The sequence below is a fragment of the Plutella xylostella genome, chromosome 15, assembly GCF_932276165.1.
Source record: "Plutella xylostella chromosome 15, ilPluXylo3.1, whole genome shotgun sequence".
Lineage (NCBI taxonomy): Eukaryota > Metazoa > Arthropoda > Insecta > Lepidoptera > Plutellidae > Plutella > Plutella xylostella.
In genome coordinates, this window is record NC_063995.1 from 1,604,463 (window position 1) to 1,628,760 (window position 24,298).

Here is a 24,298-nt window from a genome sequence, read left to right on the forward strand (position 1 = left end):
ATACGACGTCAAAGCTTGCCGACGAGTGGCTAAATTCTCCAAGACCTCTTCACACCCTAGGACAATATTGGTCACACTATCATCACCTCGTGCTAGAGATGAAATCATCTCCTCAGTTCTCCGTCTTAACAAATCTAAGGATTACCTAACCTCTGAAGACTTTGGATTTAACAAAGAAACCCAGAAAAACCGTGTGTATGTCTCAGAAAACTTGTGTCCTGAAATAAAAGAACTAGGTACTCTTTGAAACGAAGAAAGTAGCGAAAGAAAGAAACTATCAGTTTACATGGGTTAAGTTCGGCCAAATCTACGTCAGGAAAAATGTCGAGTCCCAAGTTATTCTGATAAAAAACCAAGAATGTCTTGTTAAGTTAATTTAGATCACAAATTAATGTTAACTAACCATAAATACTTAATATTATGTACTTAGCTACTATCTTTATCCACAGTGTTACTATATTATCAGAATGTTAACGGATTAAGATCCAAAACAGATACATTTTACTTAAACTTGTTAAATAGCAATTATGAAATAGTTTGTTTAACTGAAACTAACCTAAATGCCAGTCTGTCGCCTATGCTGATGACACGGCAATTATCGCTTATGGACGGACCTGGGAGGAAACCATTGCAATTGCAGAAAGTGTTCTTTCTCTGGTTATGACGTGGCTCACAAATAACCTTTTGACCTTAAATATACTAAAAACTAAATATTTAACATTTGCGATTAGACCATGCGACCACCCTCAAGAATTAAGTATTCATGCTCACACATGTCAGAATCCGCCGGTGCAGTGCTCCTGTCTTGCCTTAAGTAGGGTAAAATCAATAAAATATTTGGGTGTCGTTCTAGATTGCTGTCTCAACTGGTATGAACATCTTAATTATCTGATGAACAGAACCAGGAAACTAATATTCATCTTTAAAAAACTCAGAAATTCTGCTGACAATGAAACTTTAAAAATGGCCTACACGGCACTCTGTGAGTCGATCCTTACTTACTGTATCCCTGCCTGGGGAGGTTCATCGAAGACTACTTTTATAGATCTGGAAAGGTCGCAGAGAGCAGTGCTCAAAGTTTTATTTCGAAAACCTTTCCGGTATCCTACAAAACAATTATACAGCGAACTCTCCCTTCTAACCGTTAGACAGCTATATATTCTTCGTGCTACTCTCCGTAGACATGCCTCTGCTCCAACGCGAACTAAGGACGCTGCTCGAAGAAGACCTAAACCTCCCTTCCACAACTTTGATGTGCGTACAACATTTGCTAAAAAACAATTCAGCTACCAAAGCTCTAAACTATATAACTATATTAATAACTCCCTCGATCTTATATCTTCCACTAAGTACAAATGTAAAAATAAATTAAAAATCTGGCTCTTAACCTTAGACTATGATAGCACTGAATCCATAATAAAATAACTTATATTTTGCTACTTTTCCGTAAATCAACTATATAATCATTTCATTCATTCTTTCGTAATCAAATCACAAACACAACATCTAATACAAATGTACACACACACAAAACACACACACACACACACACAAACACACACACGCACACACTTACACACACACACACACACACACACCCACACTCAAACAGACACAAGCATTCAATCCAATCGAGATGTACAAATAGAAATACCTATGTTATTTGTATTAACTACTATAGTAATACTCTAGCTTTGTAAATTGTTAAACTTAAACTAAAATCTTTTACTTAATTAGATTTTCAAAGATAAAAACCCTAAACAATGTTATTTTGATAAGTTACTAACTACTTTTGTGTACTATATCGGTGAGTGACCACTGATCCTCATCTTACAGGTTTTTACCTAGTTTGAGTATCAGGGGACATATTATTCATGCATATATATAGCTTACATCTATGCTTGTTAACTTTGTTTTTGTAATTAAGTTTAGTTAAGTTTGGCTATGAAATAAATTATTATTATTATTATTATTATTATAGTGTTTTTAACGATGAACTTTTCGATAAACGATATAATGTTTTTCGTAGAGACCGTGCGACATCTTCTAACCATAAACAAGATGGCGGCGGTGTACTTATAGCCTCAGAAATTAACTTAAAGGTAAAACGCCGCGAATCTTGGGAAAGTAGCGTCGAGGATATATGGCTTTCCGTGTATCCCAGCGGACACAACTCAGCTGCTATACACATATGTGTATGCTATCTTCCACCCGATTCCAAGGTAGCATATCTTCAGAAATTCTATGAAAACTGTGAAAACATAATCTTAAACTCTAACAATCAAGATACTTTTATTTTGGTGGGTGATTTTAATGTTCCGCACGTCAGTTGGACACGCGTCCCGCACTGTGGAGGCCTCACTCCAGTACCCGCAACTGATCCCAAATCAACTATGCTTCTAGATTTTATGACCCTCTGTAACTTGAATCAATTCAATCATATATTAAATCATAACTCTCACACCTTAGACCTAGTACTATCAAACTTAAACAATATAACTACATACAACGCTGAACCATTATCAAAACCGGACCAACACCACCCCTCTTTAACAGCTGACTTTCAAAGTAATTTTTGTTTAAAACAAACAGCAGCTAATAAACTTCAGCTTAGGCCCAATTTTAGACGCTGTAATTATGAACAAATTAAATTAAAACTCAAATCCACGAACTGGGATGCCCTCCTCAACGACGATGATGTTGAAATTAACATTGATACTTTTTATGTCACATTAAACGAACTGATACTGTTATATACCCCGTTGGTGTATATCTAACGCTGAACCATTATCAAAACCGGACCAACACCACCCCTCTTTAACAGCTGACTTTCAAAGTAATTTTTGTTTAAAACAAACAGCAGCTAATAAACTTCAGCTTAGGCCCAATTTTAGACGCTGTAATTATGAACAAATTAAATTAAAACTCAAATCCACGAACTGGGATGCCCTCCTCAACGACGATGATGTTGAAATTAACATTGATACTTTTTATGTCACATTAAACGAACTGATACTGTTATATACCCCGTTGGTGAAAGACCAATCACACTTGTTTCCTTGCTGGTATAGTGCTTCACTTATTAATTGCCTTAAAGAAAAGAAGAAACTACACAAACGCTTTAAAAAGTATCGGAATCCTAGAGACTATGATGCGTACTCTTTACTCCGTACTCGATCCAAAAAAATGATTAATGATTGTTATCAATCCTTCATTACTGAGACTGAAAATGCCCTTCATAACAACATTAAAGCATTCTGGACTTATGTAAAGAGCAAACGAGGTAGCAATACTATTCCACAAAGCATGAGTTTAGGCGACGAAACAGCTTCTACAGCGGAAGAAATTTGCGAACTATTTTGTAAATATTTCTCCTCAGTTTTTGAGGAGCCCACCGATAACATTAACAATTTGAACCTTAAAGCATGTAACCATCTCACCCTTTCCGCTATACACTTATCCATCGATGACATTCTGATTAAACTACGCAATCTTGACGGAAATAAGGGCTCTGGTGCAGATGGGATACCACCCTACTTTATTAAAATGTGCGCATCAGAATTATCTAAGCCTTTACATATTCTCTATGAACAATCTCTTAAGCAGGGTATCTTTCCAGAGGCCTGGAAGACTGCCAATATAGTACCTATTCTTAAATCAGGTGACAGTACACATTGTGATAACTATAGGCCAATTAGCATTTTGTCATGCTTTGGTAAGGTATTTGAATCACTTGTTTATGACCATATATATAACCATATTAAACAAAGTCTATCCCCACTGCAGCACGGTTTTGTCCAGGGCAAGTCAACTGTTTCTAATCTGCTAGAATATACAAACTTTCTCAGTAACGCTATCGGTAATCGCAAACAGATTGATTCTATCTATACAGACTTTCGTAAAGCGTTTGATAAAGTGAATCACTATATTCTATGTCGCAAAATATCTTCTTACGGAATCCATGGAAGTTTGTATAGATGGGTTGAATCTTATCTCAAGAATCGCAGTCAGATGGTAGTGGTCAAGGGCTTCAAATCTAAGCCAACACGTATTACCTCCGGTGTTCCGCAAGGCTCACATTTGGGACCCCTGCTTTTCATCATCTTCATCAATGATTTAATAGACGACATTAAAAGCAACTGTTTATTATATGCGGATGATTTAAAAGTGTATAGAATAATTGACTCGCCCACTGACTGTGATATTCTTCAAAATGATTTAAATATAATTTCAAACTGGTGTCAAACTAACGCAATGTTCTTGAATCACTCAAAGTGCAATACCATTACATTTACCAAAAAGATTAATAAAATTTCTTATAACTATGAGATAGACGGGAACGTATTGGATCGCAAATATGTAATCAAAGATCTTGGTGTTCTTCTCGATGAAAAGCTTTCCTTCAGAGATCATTACGACTTCATCATATCTAAATGCAATAAATTAACTGGCTTTATCATTAGAATAACTAAGCATTTTAAAAATCCTGACAGCTTATTGACCCTATTTAATAGTATTGTCCGTAGTCTAGTTGAGTATGCGTCGGTAATATGGTCCCCGTTCTATGAAGTCCATCAACAAAGAATAGAACGAATCCAAAAGGTAATTTTACGCTCCCTCTGCCGTAGACATGGCCTTACTCGTCAACTCCCGAGCTATAAATCTAGGCTAGATCATTTTAAGCTGGACAGTCTCATAATGAGAAGGGACATCTGTCAAGTGCTCTACCTGCATAAAATATTGCATTCCAGGATCAACACGACACTTCTGACTTCTATAAATATTAATATTCGCCATCTAAAACGCACCGAACAGAACATCTTCGTTATTCCAGCAGCCAAAACAAACACGGATTATAATGATCCACTCAAAAAGATGTGTCGCCTTACCAATCAACTAAGTAAAAAACATAATGAATTTGACATCTTCGATAAAAGCACTGGTAAAATTAAAACATTTCTTAAGAAAGTCCTATAATATTGTATATTATTTTTTTTTTGTGTCTAATTTATAACTTTTAGTTCATAATTTTTAGTTCATATCAACTTTTAGTTTATATCAACATAGCATAAAGCTCTGCTTCTATTAATTTCGTAATATGGTTGTGTCTACACGCCTTTTGGGTTAATATCTAGAATAGTATTTAGAATTAAGTTACATATTTAAAATTGATGTTAACCTGTTGTGTAAACCTTAAAATAAAATAAAATAAAATAAAAATTTCGCGATACCGCAAGAAACTAACTAATGTAGAGCAAGCTTGTAACTAACTTATTGCTTAAAAAAACTAATTAATGCAGAGTTTTACTTACTAATCTAAGCTGAATATTACTAATGTAAAGCAGAACCTAAATAATTTAGAGCAGGAAATAAGTCATTTAGAGCAGAATATATTTAATGTAGAGCAGAAAGTAAATAATGTAGAGCAGAATATTACTAATCTAGAGCAGAACCTAAGTAATGTAGAGCAGAATATATTTAACGTAGAGCAGAACCTAAGTAATGTAGAGCAGAATATATTTAACGTAGAGCAGAACCTAAGTAATGTAGAGCACAAAACTAAATAATGTAGAGCAGATCATAACGAATGTAGAGGAAAATAAAATTAATGTAGAGCAGAATATATATGACATGTAGAGCAGACATTAACTAATTTAGGGCAGAATATTACTAGAGTAGAGTAGAAAATAACTAATGTTAAGCATAAAATAAGTAATGTAGAGCAGAAAGTAAATGATGTAGGGCAGAAACTTAATGATGTTGAGCAGAATCTAAGTAATGTAGAACAGGAACTAAGTAATTGTAGAGCAGAAACTAAATAATGTAGAGCAGAACATAACGAATGTAGAGCACAATGAAAGTAATGTAGAGCAGAATATTACTAATGTAGAGCAGAACCTAACTAATGTAGAACAGAACATAACGAATATAGAGCATAATATATGTAATGTAGAGCAGAAACTAAATAATGTAGAGCAGAACATAACGAATATAGAGCATAATATATGTAATGTAGAGCAGAAAGTAAATGATGAAGAGTAGAAGTAGAACCTAACTAATGTAGAGCAGAAACTAAATAATGTAGAGCAAAGTATAACTAATGTAGAGCACAAACTCATATAGAGCAGAAACTAAATAATGCAGGGTAATAACTAATAATGTGATATTTGCAGTAATAAATAATTACAGGTCATTCTACAGCTCCTTTCCTCCCGTCCATAGTTTTGACCATACTTACTAAACATACATAATGCATCCAGATGGCTTCTGGTAATGTTGCCTATTCATCTACTTACTCTAACAATACTTTACTGCTCCCAGATGCGTGCGCGACGCGTCCCTCGGCGAGGCCTGCGAGGACGAGCTGCAGTGCGCGGGCGCCGGGCTGGAGTGCCGCGGGACCTGCCGCTGCAAGGACGGCTGGGCCGCGCACAATTACACCAACTCTTGTTTATTGTGTAAGTAGATTGATGACGATGTTGATCATGTCCTCTTAGTCGTAGCCGATAACAGTGACATAAGTTGATTATTTAGTTAGAGCGTAAACTGTAGGTTCTCTGCTGCATTCAATCTGATTAATTAAAACCATGTGAAGCTCGTTTTTCTGTAGTTCAGTAAGGATGCTAGCAGATGTGCGCTAAATAGACCTCCCTTATGCCTATCCAAGTATCCAACCATGGATGTCTATTTTGTAATGGTCAACATAACGCAATACTACCATAGGTACACAACACACATGAACATATGATACACCTCCTATTCTTCTTTGTTCCGCTATTACTCAAAAATAAACTGTATTCCCAGCGGTGAAAGCCCTAGGCGAGGCGTGCGACTACGACGTGCAGTGCGAGGCTTTGGGCGGCTCCTCCGACGCGCCGGCGCCCACCGCCGCCCTGTGTCTGGGCGGCGTCTGCACCTGCGGTTACAACGCCAGGGCGGCGGGAGAACCCAAACACTGCTGGCACAGGAAACGGCCCGGCCAGGAATGCAAGAGAGATGAGGTGGGTGTTGAGATTAATTATGAATAAAAGTGGGAGTAGTAAAGAACCTTGGGGTATCCCAGGGCTTTTCAGGTGAAATGAAAAATACACTTAAGTTTAAAGTTTATTAACAATTTCTCTCTAGTTTAGAAGTAATGAAAGCAAAATTTACAAGACAATCATAAGCAAAGAATAGCTTAGAAAAAATGCTATGTACCTGGTTACACAGATTCTTAAAAGTTCTGAAACATACCTCTACAAACGAACTTGTTACTTATGTAAACTTATACTAAATAATAAAATGAGGGGTTGCGACTTCAAAATAATCTAATCACCTCTGCCCTTTTCCCAGGAATGCGTATCAGAAGAAGACGAGCCAGGCTACTGCCTGTCGGGCCGCTGCACGTGCAAGACCTGCGCCCCCGACGCCAGGGACTTCAACTCCGCCCCTTCCCTCCCCGCGCCGCTCCACCTCGCCGCCATCTTGTTATTAACCGCCATTTTGACGCAATAGACGCCATCTTGAATACGACGCCATGTTGTTATGGATTTTATGCATGAGGTTGTGATGTTTGTTGAAAGCGTTGTGATCTAATTATTGACGTTTGAAAAGTTTGTTGCCATTGAGAGCTAAACAGATATTAAAGTTGGTAAAGTTACTCGTATATTTGATAATTTTATTATTGAAATGTTAAAATGAATCATGAAGAATATTATTTAAACCTTTACTTATGGCGAAATTTATTGGCCATCTGAAAATCTGAATCATGTAAGTACCTAGATGTTAGACACACAAAAGTAAGATTGAACTCCAGTGAAAATGCTAAGCAATAATTTGATGATGTTATTAATTTTAGCACAATAATTAGTGATTTATATGTTGTTGATTCCTACGTTGTACCTAGGTAGTTGATTAATAGTTTACGATAAGGTGTAAATACGATTATTGTTGTTGTTTTATTTTATTAAACTTATTTTAAGTGTAGTGACCTAACAAACATATGATATTTTCCATAAAAACAGTATTTTGCGTGCAATTTTTCTATTGTGAATAAGATGACATAATAAAAAATAGATTTATATGCCAAAGAACTGTACACATACAATGATTATGAGAATAAAAAAATATCTATTTATTTACTCATGCAATTTTTCATTTTGAATCACCCACGTTTTCTCTATTTCAAAAACTACCTTCTTCATGAAGCGTAGTGCGTTCAAAGTAATAGGAACCGACATATTGAAGAAAGACTCTTTGAAAATTAAAGGTTAACTACACATACCTACTAAACTACCCTCTTCACTGGTGACCATAGATTTTCTATTTACACTGTCAATTTAGTAGAAAACAGTTCCTGTAAACGTATGTTTTAAATATTTATTTTACTTATTACTTTACTATACAAATAACCCAATACAATCATATTATTATTATGCTAATCAGTCTTCAATGTTAGAATAATTATTAGGTACTTAATCTACATACAGTTTCAAAATATAAATAACTAATATTCGTATAGATTCTATTTAAATCACTACAAATTACGTATACTCACCTAAAATTAAATAAAAACATCGCGCCCCTATTTACACTTCACCACCCAACAACTCCACACGTTCTCCATCACCCACCCCTATTCTGCCCACTGTGTCCCGCCGACGTGGTCGACAGTGTCCGGGACAGGTCGTGTAGCGCGCGCCGCACAGTGGGCGAGGCCAGGGCGTAGACCAGAGGGTCCAGGGCGCTGTTGATGTAGCCCAGCCACGTGCACAGTTGCCAGGCCGTTACTGACACGCAGTTGCAGAGGGAATCTGGCAGGTAGATGAAGGAAATTAGGCAAAGAGAGGTCCAAAGGGAGATGGTGATGGGAGAAAGGCAGGTGGGAGCGCTAGTGTAGCAAAAAATAACTCGCTGTTGGTACTTAGAAATAGCTATGTAATTCTGTACACTGAACAGGCCGTGGACTAGTCACACCCTACTGAAGACCATTTCAGTAGACGAGTTGTTCTTTAATAGAGACCACGAACAAGAAAACGTAGCAACGGGGCTTCATAGATAGCAGATAACGGTCTGATGATGATGATTATAGTCAGGGGCGTATTTACCCTAGGGCTAAAAGGGCTACAGCCCGGGGCGGCAGGCGGCGAAGGGCGGCCGGCAGGCCGCCCTTAGTCTTTAGGTTGGAGGATTAAAAAAGTACAGAACATTTTAGAACGTAAGCCTAGAACGGCCCTGAGTCATCTTTCCACCTGTTGATTTCACGTCTTAAGAAATTTGATTTAAAGTATGAAAGCCGCCTTTTTTTCTTTTCTGAACCGGATGAATAGTCAAAATTTTTTCCGCCTCGGTATTTTTTTTAAGGAAATCTAAAAAAAAAAAATATTGCCTCACTCAGTCGCCCTGCACAAGTTTATTTCTAAACGTTCTAAAATGTACCTACTCGTCTATCCAGAAAAATCTTTTTTTTTTATATAGATACCTACCTATCATTGTTTATGCAAATCTTTTGTGCAACTGGACAAGGCCCATTTTACCCTTTTGGGTGCACCTGTGTCCCCAAAGGGGGAGCCGAGTGTCCTATGGTCCAAAATGAGGGCACTGGCGGACACTATAAACCGCTCCTTGGTCAGCTCTCGGCGCATGTGGCTCTGGCGATTCTGCGGTCGTGTTTGTCCATTCCAAGACTAACTTATACCCTTCGAACATCACCTGTATGGCTATGTGGCGTGGAGTCAGCGATGTATGATGAGGCACTGAAGTCTGAAGTATCTCGTGGGGGTTGGGGGGTATCAATAATAGCAATATGACAGAGCTCCAGTGGTCTCAGGCAGCGCTTTCAATTAGGCACGGTGGTGGGCATCCGTCGTTTGCAGGAAACTGAGTTGCCGGCTTTTTTGGCCTCTTCGTAGCTAATCACTCGTATCCTACCATTTAATTGTAATTGTGACGAGTTGTCCTTACGCGGACGAGGCCTTGGAATTGTTGCGGCCACGGTGCCGGAGCAGCCGCAGCGCCAACGGGATTGGGATGAGGAGATGTGCCGGGTCACGGTACCTAGATGCGCTTCTGGCACAGACTACAGGCGCGGAGCTCGCACGTCTGCGAGCGGTGTCGCAGCCGGAGTCGGGTCTTTGGCTGCAAGCATTGCCATCGCCGAAAATGGGGACGTTGCTGGATGACGATTTTCTGCGTGTGGCGGTGGCGCTGCGCCTGCTCTGCGATATTTGTGAGCCACACTCGTGCGTTTGTGGAGCGACGGTAAGCTAGGCCGGCATGGCCTCCATTGTGTTCGCAGCGCGGGGAGGCTCTCCCGGCATCAAGCAATCAATGACATCGTCCGTAGAGCTTTCGTCACGGCTGGCGTTCCAGCGGTTTTAGAACCGCCGGTTTTATGCCGTAGTGACGGGAAGCACCCGGACGGTCTTACTTTTTGCACATTTGCTCCATCCCATGTAGGCCTAACCGCAGTAACCGCTGGTGTCGCTGCAGAGGCGGCTGCAAGGCAGAAATGCCATAAGTATAGGCAGTTGATGGCCACCTATATTTTTGTCCCGTTGGCGTTGGAGACTGCGGGCGTGTGGGGTGAACGGGGAAGGGACTTCGTTAGGGCGATCGGTCGCCGCTTGAGGACCTAGGCTATGACAACCGCTGGGGCATACCTGATGCAGAGGATCTCCCTGGCTGTGCAGCGAGGTAATGCCGCTAGCATCACGGGCACATTTTTGTCGGTTATGGCTCGGGGTGGTTTATTTACTTATTACCTAAGCTTAGTTAGTTTTATTTTGTTATGTATTTCTTAATTATTAGACGGCCGAATGGTGTAGTGGTTAGTGACTCTGATTGCTATGTCCTGGGTTCGATTTCCGGCTGGGGCAGATATTTGTTTAAAAACAGATTTTGTACTCGGGTCTTGGTTGTTCATATTTATATTTAGTATATCTATCTACTTATCTATGTATTTGTGTAGATATATCAGCTGCTGTCCAACACCCATAACACAAGTTCTGCCTAGCTTGGGGTCGGATGGCCGTGTGTGAGATGTCCCCACATTATTATATTATATCCCCTTATATTTATTATTTATTTTATTTTATTGCAACTTGATTTCGAAATAAATAATTTTTATCACCACAATGTTCTTATACATTTAAGTAGGTCGGTAGGTACCTATTCTACACTGACTGCTATAGGCACGCTCTGAGGCTCAGAAAAAAAATTAAAATACCTATATATTTTTTTGTTTTTTTTTTTCATTTCTTGATGGGGCGGAAAACTACAGGAGCCCAGGGCGCGCAATCTTTAAATACGCCCCTGATTATAGTGACGATTCATATTTGCTGAAAATGCAACGCAATTTACTTACGGGTTACGGATTTGTCGAGCCTAGGTTTTAGTTCTACAGTGCAGTTCAGTAAATTTTTGGTGCTGGATAACATAAATTACATTAAGCAACTAACCTATGGGCAGCATGACGAAGAATGGCGTCCAGCACATCAGGAACAGAGACATCAGCATCACGATGGTCTGCGTGGCCGTGCGCTGCCGGGGGATGATGCCGCCACTGGAAATATTGCAAAATGGTCTATGTGTTATTTTATTACTGACAAAAATTAAAAGTACAAAAAATCTGAGAGTCCATGAGGAATTTAAATGTTAATTTCGATGTCACAAATGCCCCAAAATTGTGATAAGGAACGTAGTGGTGTAAGCTATCAATGCTGTCACTGTTATAAGTTATGCCTACCTACGTAACACATGAATATGGCTATCTCTACTTACGGAGAAGTGGCAGGCACTTTCAGCGGCGAGGGAATTCTCAGGTTCGGGTCTGGGGAGCCGCAGGGCTGGCTGACGTGCACGCGCCGTGGCGTCAGGTAACTGATAGGACATCAAATAACAATAAAATTATGGAACAGGCTTAAAACGAGAGTACCCAGTTGCTTTGCTGCTCAGCAGGACAAGAATGTGCAATAGAAAGTTGCTGTATTCTGCCTTTTTCTAGGCACATTTATGAAAAAAAGCCTGTGGGTTTTTAAAAAGTTATTTTTAAATTATCTTTTTAACCCCGACGGAAAAAGAGGGATGTTATAAGTTTAACGTGTTTGTGTTATGCATCTGTGTGGTAGCGTAGCTCCCAAACAGCTGAACCGATTTGTACTACTAAAGTATAACGTAAGTGTATATATTTATTTAGGTGTGTTACTTTACCAGTTATTATTGGTAGATCCCTTCACGGGAGCTGGTGAGCACAGCTCGCCGGGTGCTCTCGGTGCCGGGTGTAAAGAGCTCTTGTTGTCTACTGCAGCGCTCTCCAAATTATTGTTGTTCACATTTCCATTCACATCCTGAAAAAAAACTTACTTAACAATATGGGTAGGTAGTATAGGTACTTATTACATTTGCTGGGGAACTTTCATGGGGTCTTTCCTGTACACCGCCCTCAATTAAAAAAACCGTAGATGTTTGGTATTGTCACAGAATAATTACTAGAGGTAGGTACTTCACCGCAATATACGGCTGAAGCAATTTGATGAAAATTTATATTCAGCAAGACTATTTATATTTTATCGTGGATTTCACACGAGAAAACTTTTTAAGGCGAAGCGAAGCTCGCGGGTACAGCTAGTAAGTAATATTCATGTACCTCGCAGCTCGCGGTGGATTGGTGCGCGCGTCCTCTATGCGCGCGCAGCTCGCTGGGAGCCGCCAGCGCCGCCAGTATCTTGGCGTACAGCACCGACATGAGCAGCGTCGGCGCGTAGAACGAGAGGGACACGCTGAAGAACACATAGCTGGAATGTGGGGGTGCGAGGTTGAGAGGTAGATGATGGTTGGTTCTTTAGGCTGTTTTTAAGAGTAGAGTATAGCACTTGCTCGTCCATACAAAAAGAGAAAACGTTTTACTACCCCTAAACATTATCCAATCTCCATGATTTTTTAATATGTTATTGACACAAGGAATAACTAGGTTTATAGGTTTTCCTTTTTTCAAAATTTTCTATAGATTCAAACTTATAGGCACCTCAAATAATGTTTTTTTTGTGATTGCGACTTTGTTGAATTAAGCCGTTTGTGGATCAATAACAACGTATTTTTTTTAAAAAAGCGAAACCTATAAACCTAGAATATATTAAGCTGAAGCGATTGACACTAAAATCAAAGAGATTGGTTGATATTTAGTTAGTGTAAAACGTTTTCTCCCAAAACCAGAATTTCATCAAGAAAAGTACCTATTGTCAGTCCCGAGCTGCAGTGCTCTCTATCGCACGATTGAGGGTCGGGGGGGGAAGCAAAGCACACGTACGATAGGGATGTCCATAGTGAAGTCGATAGTAGAGATGGGATACCACCTGCGTTATTGATATCTATAGATATACACAAGATGTCCCATGTTAAATTGCACATCCGAATCATAGTGACACAACTCGTCATTCTAAACATCTTTTGTTTTATGACTTTTGATTGTTTGCGAATTTTATTTTTGCTAATTCATAGAAACTTTGTTGGCTATGAGATTTTTTACTATAGACGGTAGATTTTTTTTCACGAATTTACAAAAGTCGTAAAACAAAAGTTGTTTAGAATAACAAATTAGGTCACTATAATTTGGATGTGCACTTTAATTTGGGACACCCTGTATCAAGGGCGTACCCAGGTAGGAGCAGGGGGGGCTGCTGCCCCTCCCTAGAAGATAAAATAAACGTAAATTTTCCTGCCAAGAAGGAATTAAAAACGTGTTACTGTGCGCGAAATGAATATTTTCTTTTCATTCAGATATTTTGATTTAATATTCTTTTATCTATATATGTTTCAATATACCTGACCGACCATCATCTCGGAACAGGTATGAGCTGCCCCCCCCTAGCTGAAATCCTAGGTACGCCCTTGCCCTGTATATAAAAAGATGTGAATAGGAAAAGTTTAAAGTACTAGTAGGTTTTCAAGCAAAAAAATGACTAGTGACTATATTATATTTAATCCTCACTCAACATGGATTAGGTTACTTAGGAAATTTTATTTACTTACATCTAAACTAACATAGTTACTTACATAAAAATATAATACTTACTTACTATAAATTGACTTGAGGCCACAAAAGCGAATAATAAAATGTATTCTATGATATAATTACTTAGGTAAGTATACTAAGACATCATCAGCCAATAATCATCCACTGCTGGACATAGGCCTCTCCCAAGGAGTGCCACAACACTCGGTCCTCGGCCTTCCTCATCCAACCACTACCCGCTACCCGTCTAAGGTCGTCAGTCCAGCGAGCAGGAGGGCGTCCCACGCTGCGTTTGCCTGTTCGTGGTCTCCACTCGAGAACTCGTCTACCCCAACGGTTATCGGTTCTTCGGCAGATATGACCAGCCCACTGCCACTTCAGCTTGCATATTTTGACAGCTATGTCGGTAACCTTAGTCCTCTGACGGAAAACCTCATTTCTGATACGATCCATCAGAGAAACCCCAAGCATAGCTCTCTCCATAGCACGCTGAACGACTTTAAATCGGTGGACCAGTCCTACCGTCAGTGTCCACGTCTCTGCACCATACGTCATCACTGGCAGGACGCACTGGTTGAAGACTTTTGTCTTCAGGCTCTGAGGAATGGCCGAGGAGAATATGTGACGAAGTTTCCCGAATGCAGCCCAACCCAGTTGGATGCGCCTTGCAGCCTCCTTGTCGAAGTTGCTTCTGCCTAGCCGAATAGTCTGCCCGAGGTAGACATATTCTTGCACAACTTCGATTGTTGCCTCACCAACGGCGACCGGCTCCGGTTTGATGTGAGCATTGTACATGACTTTCGTCTTGTCCAAGTTCATACCGAGGCCTACACGTCGGGAAGCAGCATTTAGGCCACTTAGCATCCAGCTGAGTTCCTGCAGAGATTCTCCCATAATAACGATGTCGTCCGCGAAGCGGAGGTGTGACATGTACTCGCCATTTATACATTTGCCATGTCCTTTCCAGTCCAACGTCTTAAAGACATCTTCCAATGCATTGGTGAACAGTTTCGGAGATATCACATCCCTCTGTCTCACTCCACGTTGCAGTTGGATAGGTCTTGTCTTGTGGTCCTGTACTTGGACAGTCATAGTAGCGGCGTTGTACAGACATCTCAACACCTCGATATAGCGCCAATCGATTTGGCATCTCTGCAAGGATTCCAAAACTGCCCAGGTCTCGATGGAGTCGAAGGCTTTTTCATAGTCCACAAAGGCTGATTATACTCTTCGGTCTTCTGTATAATCTGCCTTACTGTGTGAATGTGGTCTATTGTACTAAAGCCTTTTCGAAACTGAAACTCGTCTAACTTTTGGGCAAGACGGTTCGTGATAACCCTTGAGAACAGCTTGTATACATGGCTTAAAAGCGAGATCGGTCTATAGTTCTTCAGAAGGGTTTTGTCACCCTTCTTAAAGAACAATACCACGACGCTCTCAGACCATGCCTCCGGTGTAATGCCATTGTGAAGAACCGAATTGAAGAGCCTCTGGAGCTGTTCGAGGATTGCAATACCTCCAGCTTTCAGAAGCTCTGTAGTAATTCCGTCTTCACCCGGAGCCTTGTTGTTTTTAAGCTGCTCAAGGGCTATCCTAATCTCGCCTATGTCGACGTCAGGGATGTCGTCAGTGTAGTGGCGTATTAGTGGCGCTCTGGAATCGGTGAGCTGAGCCACAGACTTCTGCGCGTGTGAAGCATAAAGTTGTCCGTAAAAACCTTCGATTTCGGCAAGAACCTCCGGCTTAGAGGCAACGATATTACCGGGTTCCGCTCATCTGGCATAATCTTTATTGACCAAAACTCATTTCGCATAACTCGTATGGTCTAAACTTTTTTGGACGAACCATCACTTTGCCAAGACTTATGTGGCATAAGGCTCGTTTCGTCTAAAACTCTTTAGGCACAATCTTTAAACACCTAAGTTTCGTTTGCTCAAATTTATGTTCGTTTATACCTATGTATAATCTTGTTTCTCCTAATGTTATCTTAATAAATAATATATTAAGTATGTAGTAAATGGGCAAATTGTGGTATTTTTCTCCTACATCCCGAAAATCACGATATTGTATGATCAAAAAATCGAAAGTTAACGACCAATATAATTATTACAAACCCCATGAGATCGAAACCTAAAAATAGGTGCGACGACGAGCAAAGCGAGGAGGAGCGTGTTAGGTGCACATGTTCATCAAAACCAAAGCGGAGCGCAGCGAAGCGGAGCGGAGCGTTTTCCAAACAGCGGAAACAATACAAGGCACCAGTTTGCGCTATGTAGGGAGACGCTCCGTCAAAGTTAAAGCCAAACGAATATTATTACTTTGTATTAACCTATGCCATAGCATTATTAGGCTATTCAAGATTTGGCCATACCATTATTAGGCTAAACAATGTTATGCGAAATAACTTTTTACTAAACGAGATTTATGCCATACGATTTTCGGCGTAACGAGACTTTGACCAAACGTTACTATGCAATACGAGATTAGGCAAATAAATCTTATGCCAAAAAAGGTAGAACCGATATTACCATCTGCAGACCTCAACTTCGTCAAGTGGCCTCTCCCAAGTTGCTGAACGAAGACTTTTGACCCCCGATTTTGCTCAATTGCTGCTTCTATGGCGCGTGTGTTGGAGCGACGGAGATCTCTTCGTATCAGCTTCTTTATACGCTTGTTGAGTACCCGTAGTTCTGACGAAGTGTCACCTGCCGACGGAAATTCGCGTCTCTGCCTCATAAGCTCGAGTGTCTCGCTTGAAAGTTTAGACTCCTTGCTTTTGCTTCTCATGCTAAAAGAAATAAATACCAAGACAACTCAAGATTTATAAACAGCCCCGAAACTTTGTTAGTAGGTACTTATAAACTTATATTTTTACAAAACTATCATAATATTTTTTAGATTCACTGCATATATAGATGTAAATAACCTTACATACAAAATGATAGTCCAAGTACCGGCAAAAGGTCTATTTTCCAATAATCAAAAATCCATTTTATGTACTTACCTACTAACTCGTTACTAGGTAGGTAATTACCTACATAATAAAATACTTACTCACATGAAATTATCACTAATTACTTATACTTCTTTCTATTTATCTTCAATAATTTCAAGTTTCGCTCACAAGTCACAACTCACAAGCACAACACAGAAATAATAATATGAAGGTAAGACGAAGACACTCCGTGTGGTGGCGGCGGCGGCGGCGCGGCAGCGTCCGTCGATGTGTGCGTGACGCTACTTGCATGTGTGTGTGCGGTGCCCGGCGCGGGCGAGTGCACGAGCGACAGCAATACTTTTCCTAAATACCTATTTCGCTAGGATCGCGAAGCTATACTCTCCTCTTAACAGCATGCGGATTTCATCACGCATGCGGGATTGCATGCCTTTTTCCCGCGTCTCGCGTCATTTTCTACGCGTAACAATGAATACTTAAATGAACGCGTGCGCGGCAATTCAACGTGCGTGACCAAATCTTCTATCTAAAAAAAAGGCTGAACAGCCTTAGATAGAAAATTAAGAATCTATGGTAACACAATCTAAGTAATAATGCGAGTAGGTTTACACTGGTTGAACGCCACCCCGCAATTTGTATAGATGACGACGATAGGTAAGTTGTCAGAAGTGGCTTGGATGGCATGGTTTTGCCCACTACATAGTTATATTAGGTCCAACAGTGGAAAATTGTTGACTTATGGTGATTCTGACCACTGCTTGGATCCAGTATAAGTAGGTAATTATACTTAAATGATTTTAATCAGCATCTTCATTCCTGCCAATATCTAAAAATCTACTTATACCTGGATCTTTTATTCGACGGAATTCTGACAGTTATCTACTTTTGACATGTCAGAGATCACAAACCTTTTTTGGCTGAGCCCTTTTTTCAATACGAGTCTGGAGGGCCACTACCAAAATCAAACGAACGAACGAACAAGAGTTCGGCTCTATCTCGTTGTATTAAGCGTGCCGATTGCGTGACAATTCTTGTTCGTTCGTTCGTCGATTTAGAGAGTGACCCCCCTGAACATCTAAGTCTAAACTACTCTATACATTTTATTTGTTAGTGAATGTACCTATCCATTTTATTAAGTGCGGCGCTCCAAATTAAAAGGGGATAAATAACGGTGAGTAATAATTACGTCCCTTTACATCACAAAAATAATATACTTAATTAAAGTATAAATTAATAAATAAAGAAAAAATATAATTGATTATTGAAATATCTAATCGATTTTTAAATAATAATAAGAGCGGTGGTAGCTCTGTCGGGTAAGCGCCCGCTTCTCACCCAAGAGATGCGGGTTCGAATCCCGGCGCTGACATGTACCAATGAGTTCTTTTAACTTAAGTACAATGTATACCATCGCTCTTACGGTGAAGGAAAACATCGTGAGGAAACCTGCATATCTAGATTTAGCACATCTAGATATGTGAACCCACCAACCCGCAGTGGACCAGCGTGGTGGGAAATGGTCCAAGCTTAGGAAGGCAGTTTAGACCTTGGGGATATGCACAAAGGTTCCACTCGAGAGAGCCAGGTGCAGGTACTTACATCCCCAAAGAGAATAGAATAGAATATCTAATCATTATTAATACTATCTCAGTCTCAGTTCTTTATTCAGTAAACAATTAACTTATTGTATTTGAATTTAACAATAAAAATAACATAAATATCTATGATTAACATAACAATAACATGCACATCAATATTATTATATACTTACAAGCCAAAAGATTCATTATAGGGAAACAAATTTTATAAGATTAAAAAAGAAAATACTGCTAAATTAATTATCAATTTTGTCGTTTATAAATTCCTCAACTGAGTAGTAACATTTCTTCAACAGGTACAATTTTAGTTTTTTACTGAATAGTTTATGAGCAGTCAACTCTTTATATTCTACTAGCGGTCCCCACGAGCTTCGCTTCGCCTTAAAAAGTTTTCCCGTGGGAATTCCGGGATAAAAAGTAGACTATGTTCTTTCTCAGGGTCTAGACCATATATATACCAAATTTCATTCAAATCCCTTCAGTAGTTTTGGCGTGAAAGAGTAACAGACAGACAGACACAGTTACTTTCGCATTTATAATATTAGTTAGGATAGGCAGGTGATTGTACAAATGGAGAGCTTGATACTTTTGTGAATGCTTCGCTATGTCAAGATTTGGGCAGAAATCAGATTTGAGATCCTTTCTTCTTGTCGATTTTCTTCCTTTCTTCTTCTTTCTTCCTTTCTACTAACCGATTATGATGATACTTAGACTGCTCAATGTAACCATTAAAAAAATTAAGGGTGTCATTTAAACGATCGCCAATTAAATCCGTTTTGAATTTGCTAAATAATAGGTTTGAAGGCAAAATAGTAGATTTGCCAGCAAATTTTTGCCCCCAAACAATTTTAAATCAATTCAACAATTAATCACTTAAAATTGCCGGGATTTATGATCAAGTGGCAAGTTAACATTTATGTATATATTTTAATAGGTATGTCCACATAACTCGATGTTATGTTTAATATTTAAATGAAACAAAAAAATTAGTTTAAATCATCAATATTCTTAACCCTTTACTTCATACGAAGCCATAAATGGCTCTTGGAATTTAATATTTTATTCTACCCCAACCAAAAAAAATATTTAAAAAATGATATCGCTATACTTTTAGTCACTTCTTTGTTTATATACACATATTTTTTTTGTCCATGGTATGTGTCATCTGCGAATATAATCGCACCTTATCCCAGGTGCAATGATTGCTCTCTGTGAATGTGATTTTTCTGAAACTTTGAAATTCTGCAAAAAATATAAAAAGTACGTTGTTGGTAGTAAAAAAAATGTTTTCCTTTTGTGCATACCTTATATTTTCTGGAACTTGTCAATTCATTAATTATTATTAGTTTTATATATCTTATTTTCTCAATTATCTGAGAAAGCCATTTCTGGCTTCCTATGCGTGGAGGCTATATTATTTATGCCAGAAATGGCTTCCTATGCACTCGTACATACTTACTAGATTTTTAACCTATCTTTCCAGAACAAATACTTCGCTTATTTATACCTACCTAAAAATATACTATACCTGATGTTGACTCCTTACGTAATTTCACTAATGACGTATTTTACAAATTTTAAAATTTACTAATTAACTAAATTTACTTGTATTATTTAAAAATATATATATGTTCTGATTTAATAATAATTTGTCAATGATAAATTGCTGATCCGAAAAAAGAGCTGTAATAAAGCAATTCAGGAATTGTGATAGTATTTATTTGCCTCCTGCAGTAGTCCAGCTACCATATCCCAGGATAGATGGCAAGGGAGACTCCTCAATGTTATCAAATGCTAGCAGAACAGACAATCTTACAGGTAGACACGAATCTCCTGGACCATCCAAAAAAAAACGTTAAACTGTACCTGTAGAGATGAAGACCTGCTTTAGCTGTGTTTGAATTTGATAGAAACAAACAGAATTAACCATTTTTCAATCCAATTATGAAAAGTTTATAGTTTTGGTATGTCTAATCAGAAAATTAATTATATGAAATATTTTCACAAAAACTGATATCTGTCTATGTAGTGCATGGGAAGCCATAAATGGCATAGATATACCAAGTACCAGTGCATACGAAGCCATTTCTGGCTCCTAATTTTTTTTTCTAAAATAAAGTAGCTAAATTTTTTTTTTACTTAAAAATGTTGTTATTATCCCTTATTAAACGATATTCAAGTAAAAAATATTTTTTATCTCAATCCCTTCATAATTCATGCAGTAGAGGGTTAATTAAAAGCAACATACACAACCTTCTTCTAATTATAACTTAAACCTTAATCTTCTTCTAATCAAAAGCAATCTTATTGTAATTAAAACTTAAACTTCCTCTTTTCATCATCATCATCATCAGCCAATAATCATCCACTGGTGGAGATAGATCCGCTCCCAAGGAGTGCCACAGCATTCGGTCCTCTGCCTTCCTCATCCAACCACTACCGGCTATCCGCCTAAGATCGTCAGTCCAGCGGGCAGGAGGGCGTCCCACGCTCCGTTTGCCTGTTCGTGGTCTTGACTCGAGAACTCGTCTACCCCAACGGTTATCGGTTCTTCGGCAGATATGACCAGCCCACTGCCTCTTCAGCTTGCATATTTTGACAGCTAAGTATGTCGGTAACCTTGGTCCTCTGACGGATAATCTCATTTCTGATACGATCCATCAGAGAAACTCCAAGCATAGCTCTCTCCATAGCACCGTCTCCGCTAATTTGTAAACTCATGTATTAAATTGCTAACGAATTATAATGTTTTAATAACTGGACCAATCATAATGTAACTACTGCAATGCTGATAAAATATGAATTAAAAAGAAATCGCAACATGCGACCTAGAGTCAATATATTTGCTGGCAAATCTACTATTCTGCGGGCGCAGTTATTATTTGAGGAGCAAAAATAATATTCTGCATACAAAGTTTTTATTTATGTAATGAACTCAAATTTTTTGGCAATCCATCTATTATTTTAGATTTTTGTATTGATATTATTTGCTGATTCATACCTGAGGACACTTTTTATTTATTTGAGGACAAAAATATATTGTTGCGGTTGATCTATTAATTTGCTGATACAAGTTGATGACAAAAATAAACTTTGCTGGCAAGAAATATAGTTCCCAAAAATTAATAGTGGCAATTGGTTCAATCGTTTCGGAGATATGCGTGGACAAACATTATAAACATACATACATCTAAGTATATTTGTTTTCTTGTGCAGTCCCAATAATCTTACATAAGTACATACAAGTATGTACCGAATAAAGAATCTTTTTTTGAAATCGATTAAAAAGGTTTACTATCCCTGAATTTAGTAGGAAGTGATGCCAGCTAAAGAATAAAATAAAGTAATTAATATGAATTCCATACATTATCTATCATTTTATTTTTTTATTGCCCAGAAATGGATCCAAATTTTTCCTTTTTCCGGTTAAGAGCTTTTTAAGTAGCATCACTTTTGAAATGTCAGAATTCCGTCGAATAAAAGATCCAGGTATAGTTAATCTATTTCAGCTATCCTATATTTACCTACCTATCTAAGTACAAAGTTTATGGTACTTACACAATATTAGTATTAACAGTGCAAGCCTTGACCTCCTCGCCAGCCACATAATGCTGCGGCGAGGGTATCAGCGCCGTCGGCAGCGCCACCGTCGCGGAGACTGGCCAGATCAGTATCGCGAAGAGTTTGGCCAGCTTCCACCGCCGAGCCCTGGCCAGTGGCGATGTGATGCCGCTCCAGCGCTCCCAGCCCAGCGTGCAGAGGGACAGGATCGAGGCTGTACAGCAGAACACGTCTAGTGTGCTCCAGCATGCGCAGATTATCCAGTCTGGGGAAGATGGTATATTGCTAGAAAGTGGTATACAAGGGAAAAGTGGAAAGTGGTGAACATTAGAACTCATCTGGCTATATAATATACATACCTACAAGTTGAATAAGTAATCATGAGGTTATTAAGAGCCATCAATCTTGGTTTCTATGTTTTTTATAGGTACTGAAAATCTTATTCTTCTCCTACCGTCTTGGTCCTCCAAGACAGTAAAAACAAAGGAATAGTTTTCTGGTAAATATGTAGGTTAAATTTGTATCTACTAAGGTAACTAGTACCTTTGTCCAACTCCTAGTCTCTAATACTATTATACGCAGTAGCTGGTATAACTTACTTGGCTGTAACACGAAAAGTTCCCGGGCAGCCGCGAGCGGCAACACAAACAGACCTAACATTAGATCCGCCACCGCCAGACTAGCCAGCGGGTAGTGTGTGGGGAAGCGCGGGGTGGCGCGCCGTATCGCCACCAGCACGGCGAGGTTGCCGGCGACCGTGGCGACCGTCACCACCATCATGATGGCTGCGTACGCGCACCATGACGCCGTGATGTCGCCGCGCGGCTGCAGTGGTGACCGAACTAGGGGTTTCACAACATAACCTCATTAATTAAGTAGGTATTATCACTAGCCTTTACTAGGGTAGTTTATGTTCGACGATTTTGTACATTGTTGTTGCTTTATATTTATAGTCGTGTGGGGCAAATAAACCAACCGAGGATATACCTCAGGGTGGCAATGCCAGAGGAGAAAAAAAATCACTTGGGCAATGCTACCTGAAAGCGGTCAGATTTCTTTCCCGGGACTGTACAAGCATTGCCGCATCCAGGACTTTTGAGGCTGTCTTTGGGTCTTCCTAAAGATACACGAACAAATAATTATCTGCTTTATATCAGTATCCGATAAATTGTTAAGTACTTAAATAGTTTTGAGTATGTACTTACTTGTGAATGTTTTCTTATTTATTTCGGGTCAAAATAAATAGGAATCCTTGTAGCGCTTGCAGTTTCGTACATTTGTAATGAAAATTTAAATTTGGGACACGATTTATGAAAACACTGCACAAACTGTTTTTTTTAACTGAGGGTAGATGATTTTTTTACATAAAATTAGTCAGTTGCGTTTCGTTTTTGATTCAGGGACACATGACAGTCATAAAAAACTCAATAGGTACTAATTAAAACTTCTGTTCAATAACTATCACGTTAATTTCGCCTGCTATCTAAACTTATAAATATACTTACCTAAAGTCTGTTTTTTGTCTCAGGCTGGACCATCGACTGTTGATGAACCGTTCAGAATCTGTCAATTTAGTAGTTAGGTATCTAAGATTAAAAAACAGTTTGTAGATATAAAAATACACCCGGCAATCAGTTTAATCACGTTAAGTACTACTCTTAATCCGGATAATAACAAGCCATATTTTTTGGACATTAACTAGGTCCGGGTAAGCACCGGAAATAAAATATCTCAACTTTTATTTTACTCTTTATTGTCAGTTACGGAAAATATTAAAATTTGTATTCTCCAGTGTTTAAAATCTTACAAAGAAATGCATTTCATATTAATAGTGATAAAAATTATTTACAAAGCTGCTTAAATAGACATTTCCTATAATGTTTCTTTAAATTACAAACATTCTTATTTCTTACGTTTAGAAAAGGCACGAATATCTTTTAAACTTACTTCCAATGATTGTGCCTTTTTATAATTTGTGCCGAGTTTACAATATTGTCTTTATTGAGAAATGTGCTTTACACTTTTAAACAATGGCATTTTTTGTACATAATTAATTAAAATGCTTGTAGGTATGTATCGCTCTTAGGGCGTTTATTTAAGAATGTATGAAGGAAGCACGTTTTTTCTCTTACAAAGTAATTCTACTTATCTTATAGCAACTAGTTAAACACAGTATTCATCACTTTTTGATAA

At 38.7% G+C, this 24,298-nt stretch overlaps 2 protein-coding genes across 4 annotated transcripts in view; one reads left to right on the forward strand and one right to left on the reverse strand.

Moving 5' to 3' along the window:
* LOC105398650 (integrin beta-like protein 1) overlaps positions 1-8,120 on the forward strand; it is a 31,256-nt gene extending 23,136 nt beyond the window's left edge. For all 3 annotated transcript variants that reach the window (XM_048625796.1, XM_048625795.1, XM_038108323.2), the window contains exons 6-8: positions 6,322-6,458; positions 6,805-7,001; positions 7,333-8,120. In XM_048625796.1, the coding sequence (XP_048481753.1) occupies positions 6,322-6,458; positions 6,805-7,001; positions 7,333-7,494 (496 nt within the window). In that variant the 3' untranslated portion in view covers positions 7,495-8,120. The remainder of the gene's footprint in view (positions 1-6,321; positions 6,459-6,804; positions 7,002-7,332) is intronic.
* Positions 8,121-8,604: 484 nt separating this feature from the next.
* On the reverse strand, positions 8,605-23,787 carry LOC105398686 (octopamine receptor). The gene is made up of 8 exons (XM_048625659.1): positions 23,781-23,787; positions 22,705-22,947; positions 22,103-22,370; positions 12,626-12,773; positions 12,190-12,326; positions 11,761-11,859; positions 11,439-11,542; positions 8,605-8,792 (listed from the first exon to the last, which is right to left on the reverse strand). The coding sequence occupies exons 1-8, from the start codon at positions 23,785-23,787 to the stop codon at positions 8,605-8,607; spliced, it is 1,194 nt and encodes a 397-aa protein (XP_048481616.1).
* Between the last annotated feature and the right edge of the window lie 511 nt (positions 23,788-24,298).

Coding starts and splice junctions, on each gene's coding strand:
- LOC105398686 (XM_048625659.1), bottom strand. Junction 11,860..12,189: donor GGATCTACCAATAATAACTG/GTAAAGTAACAC, acceptor ATGTCCTATCAG/TTACCTGACGCCACGGCGCG. Junction 11,543..11,760: donor AAAGTGCCTGCCACTTCTCC/GTAAGTAGAGAT, acceptor CAATATTTCCAG/TGGCGGCATCATCCCCCGGC.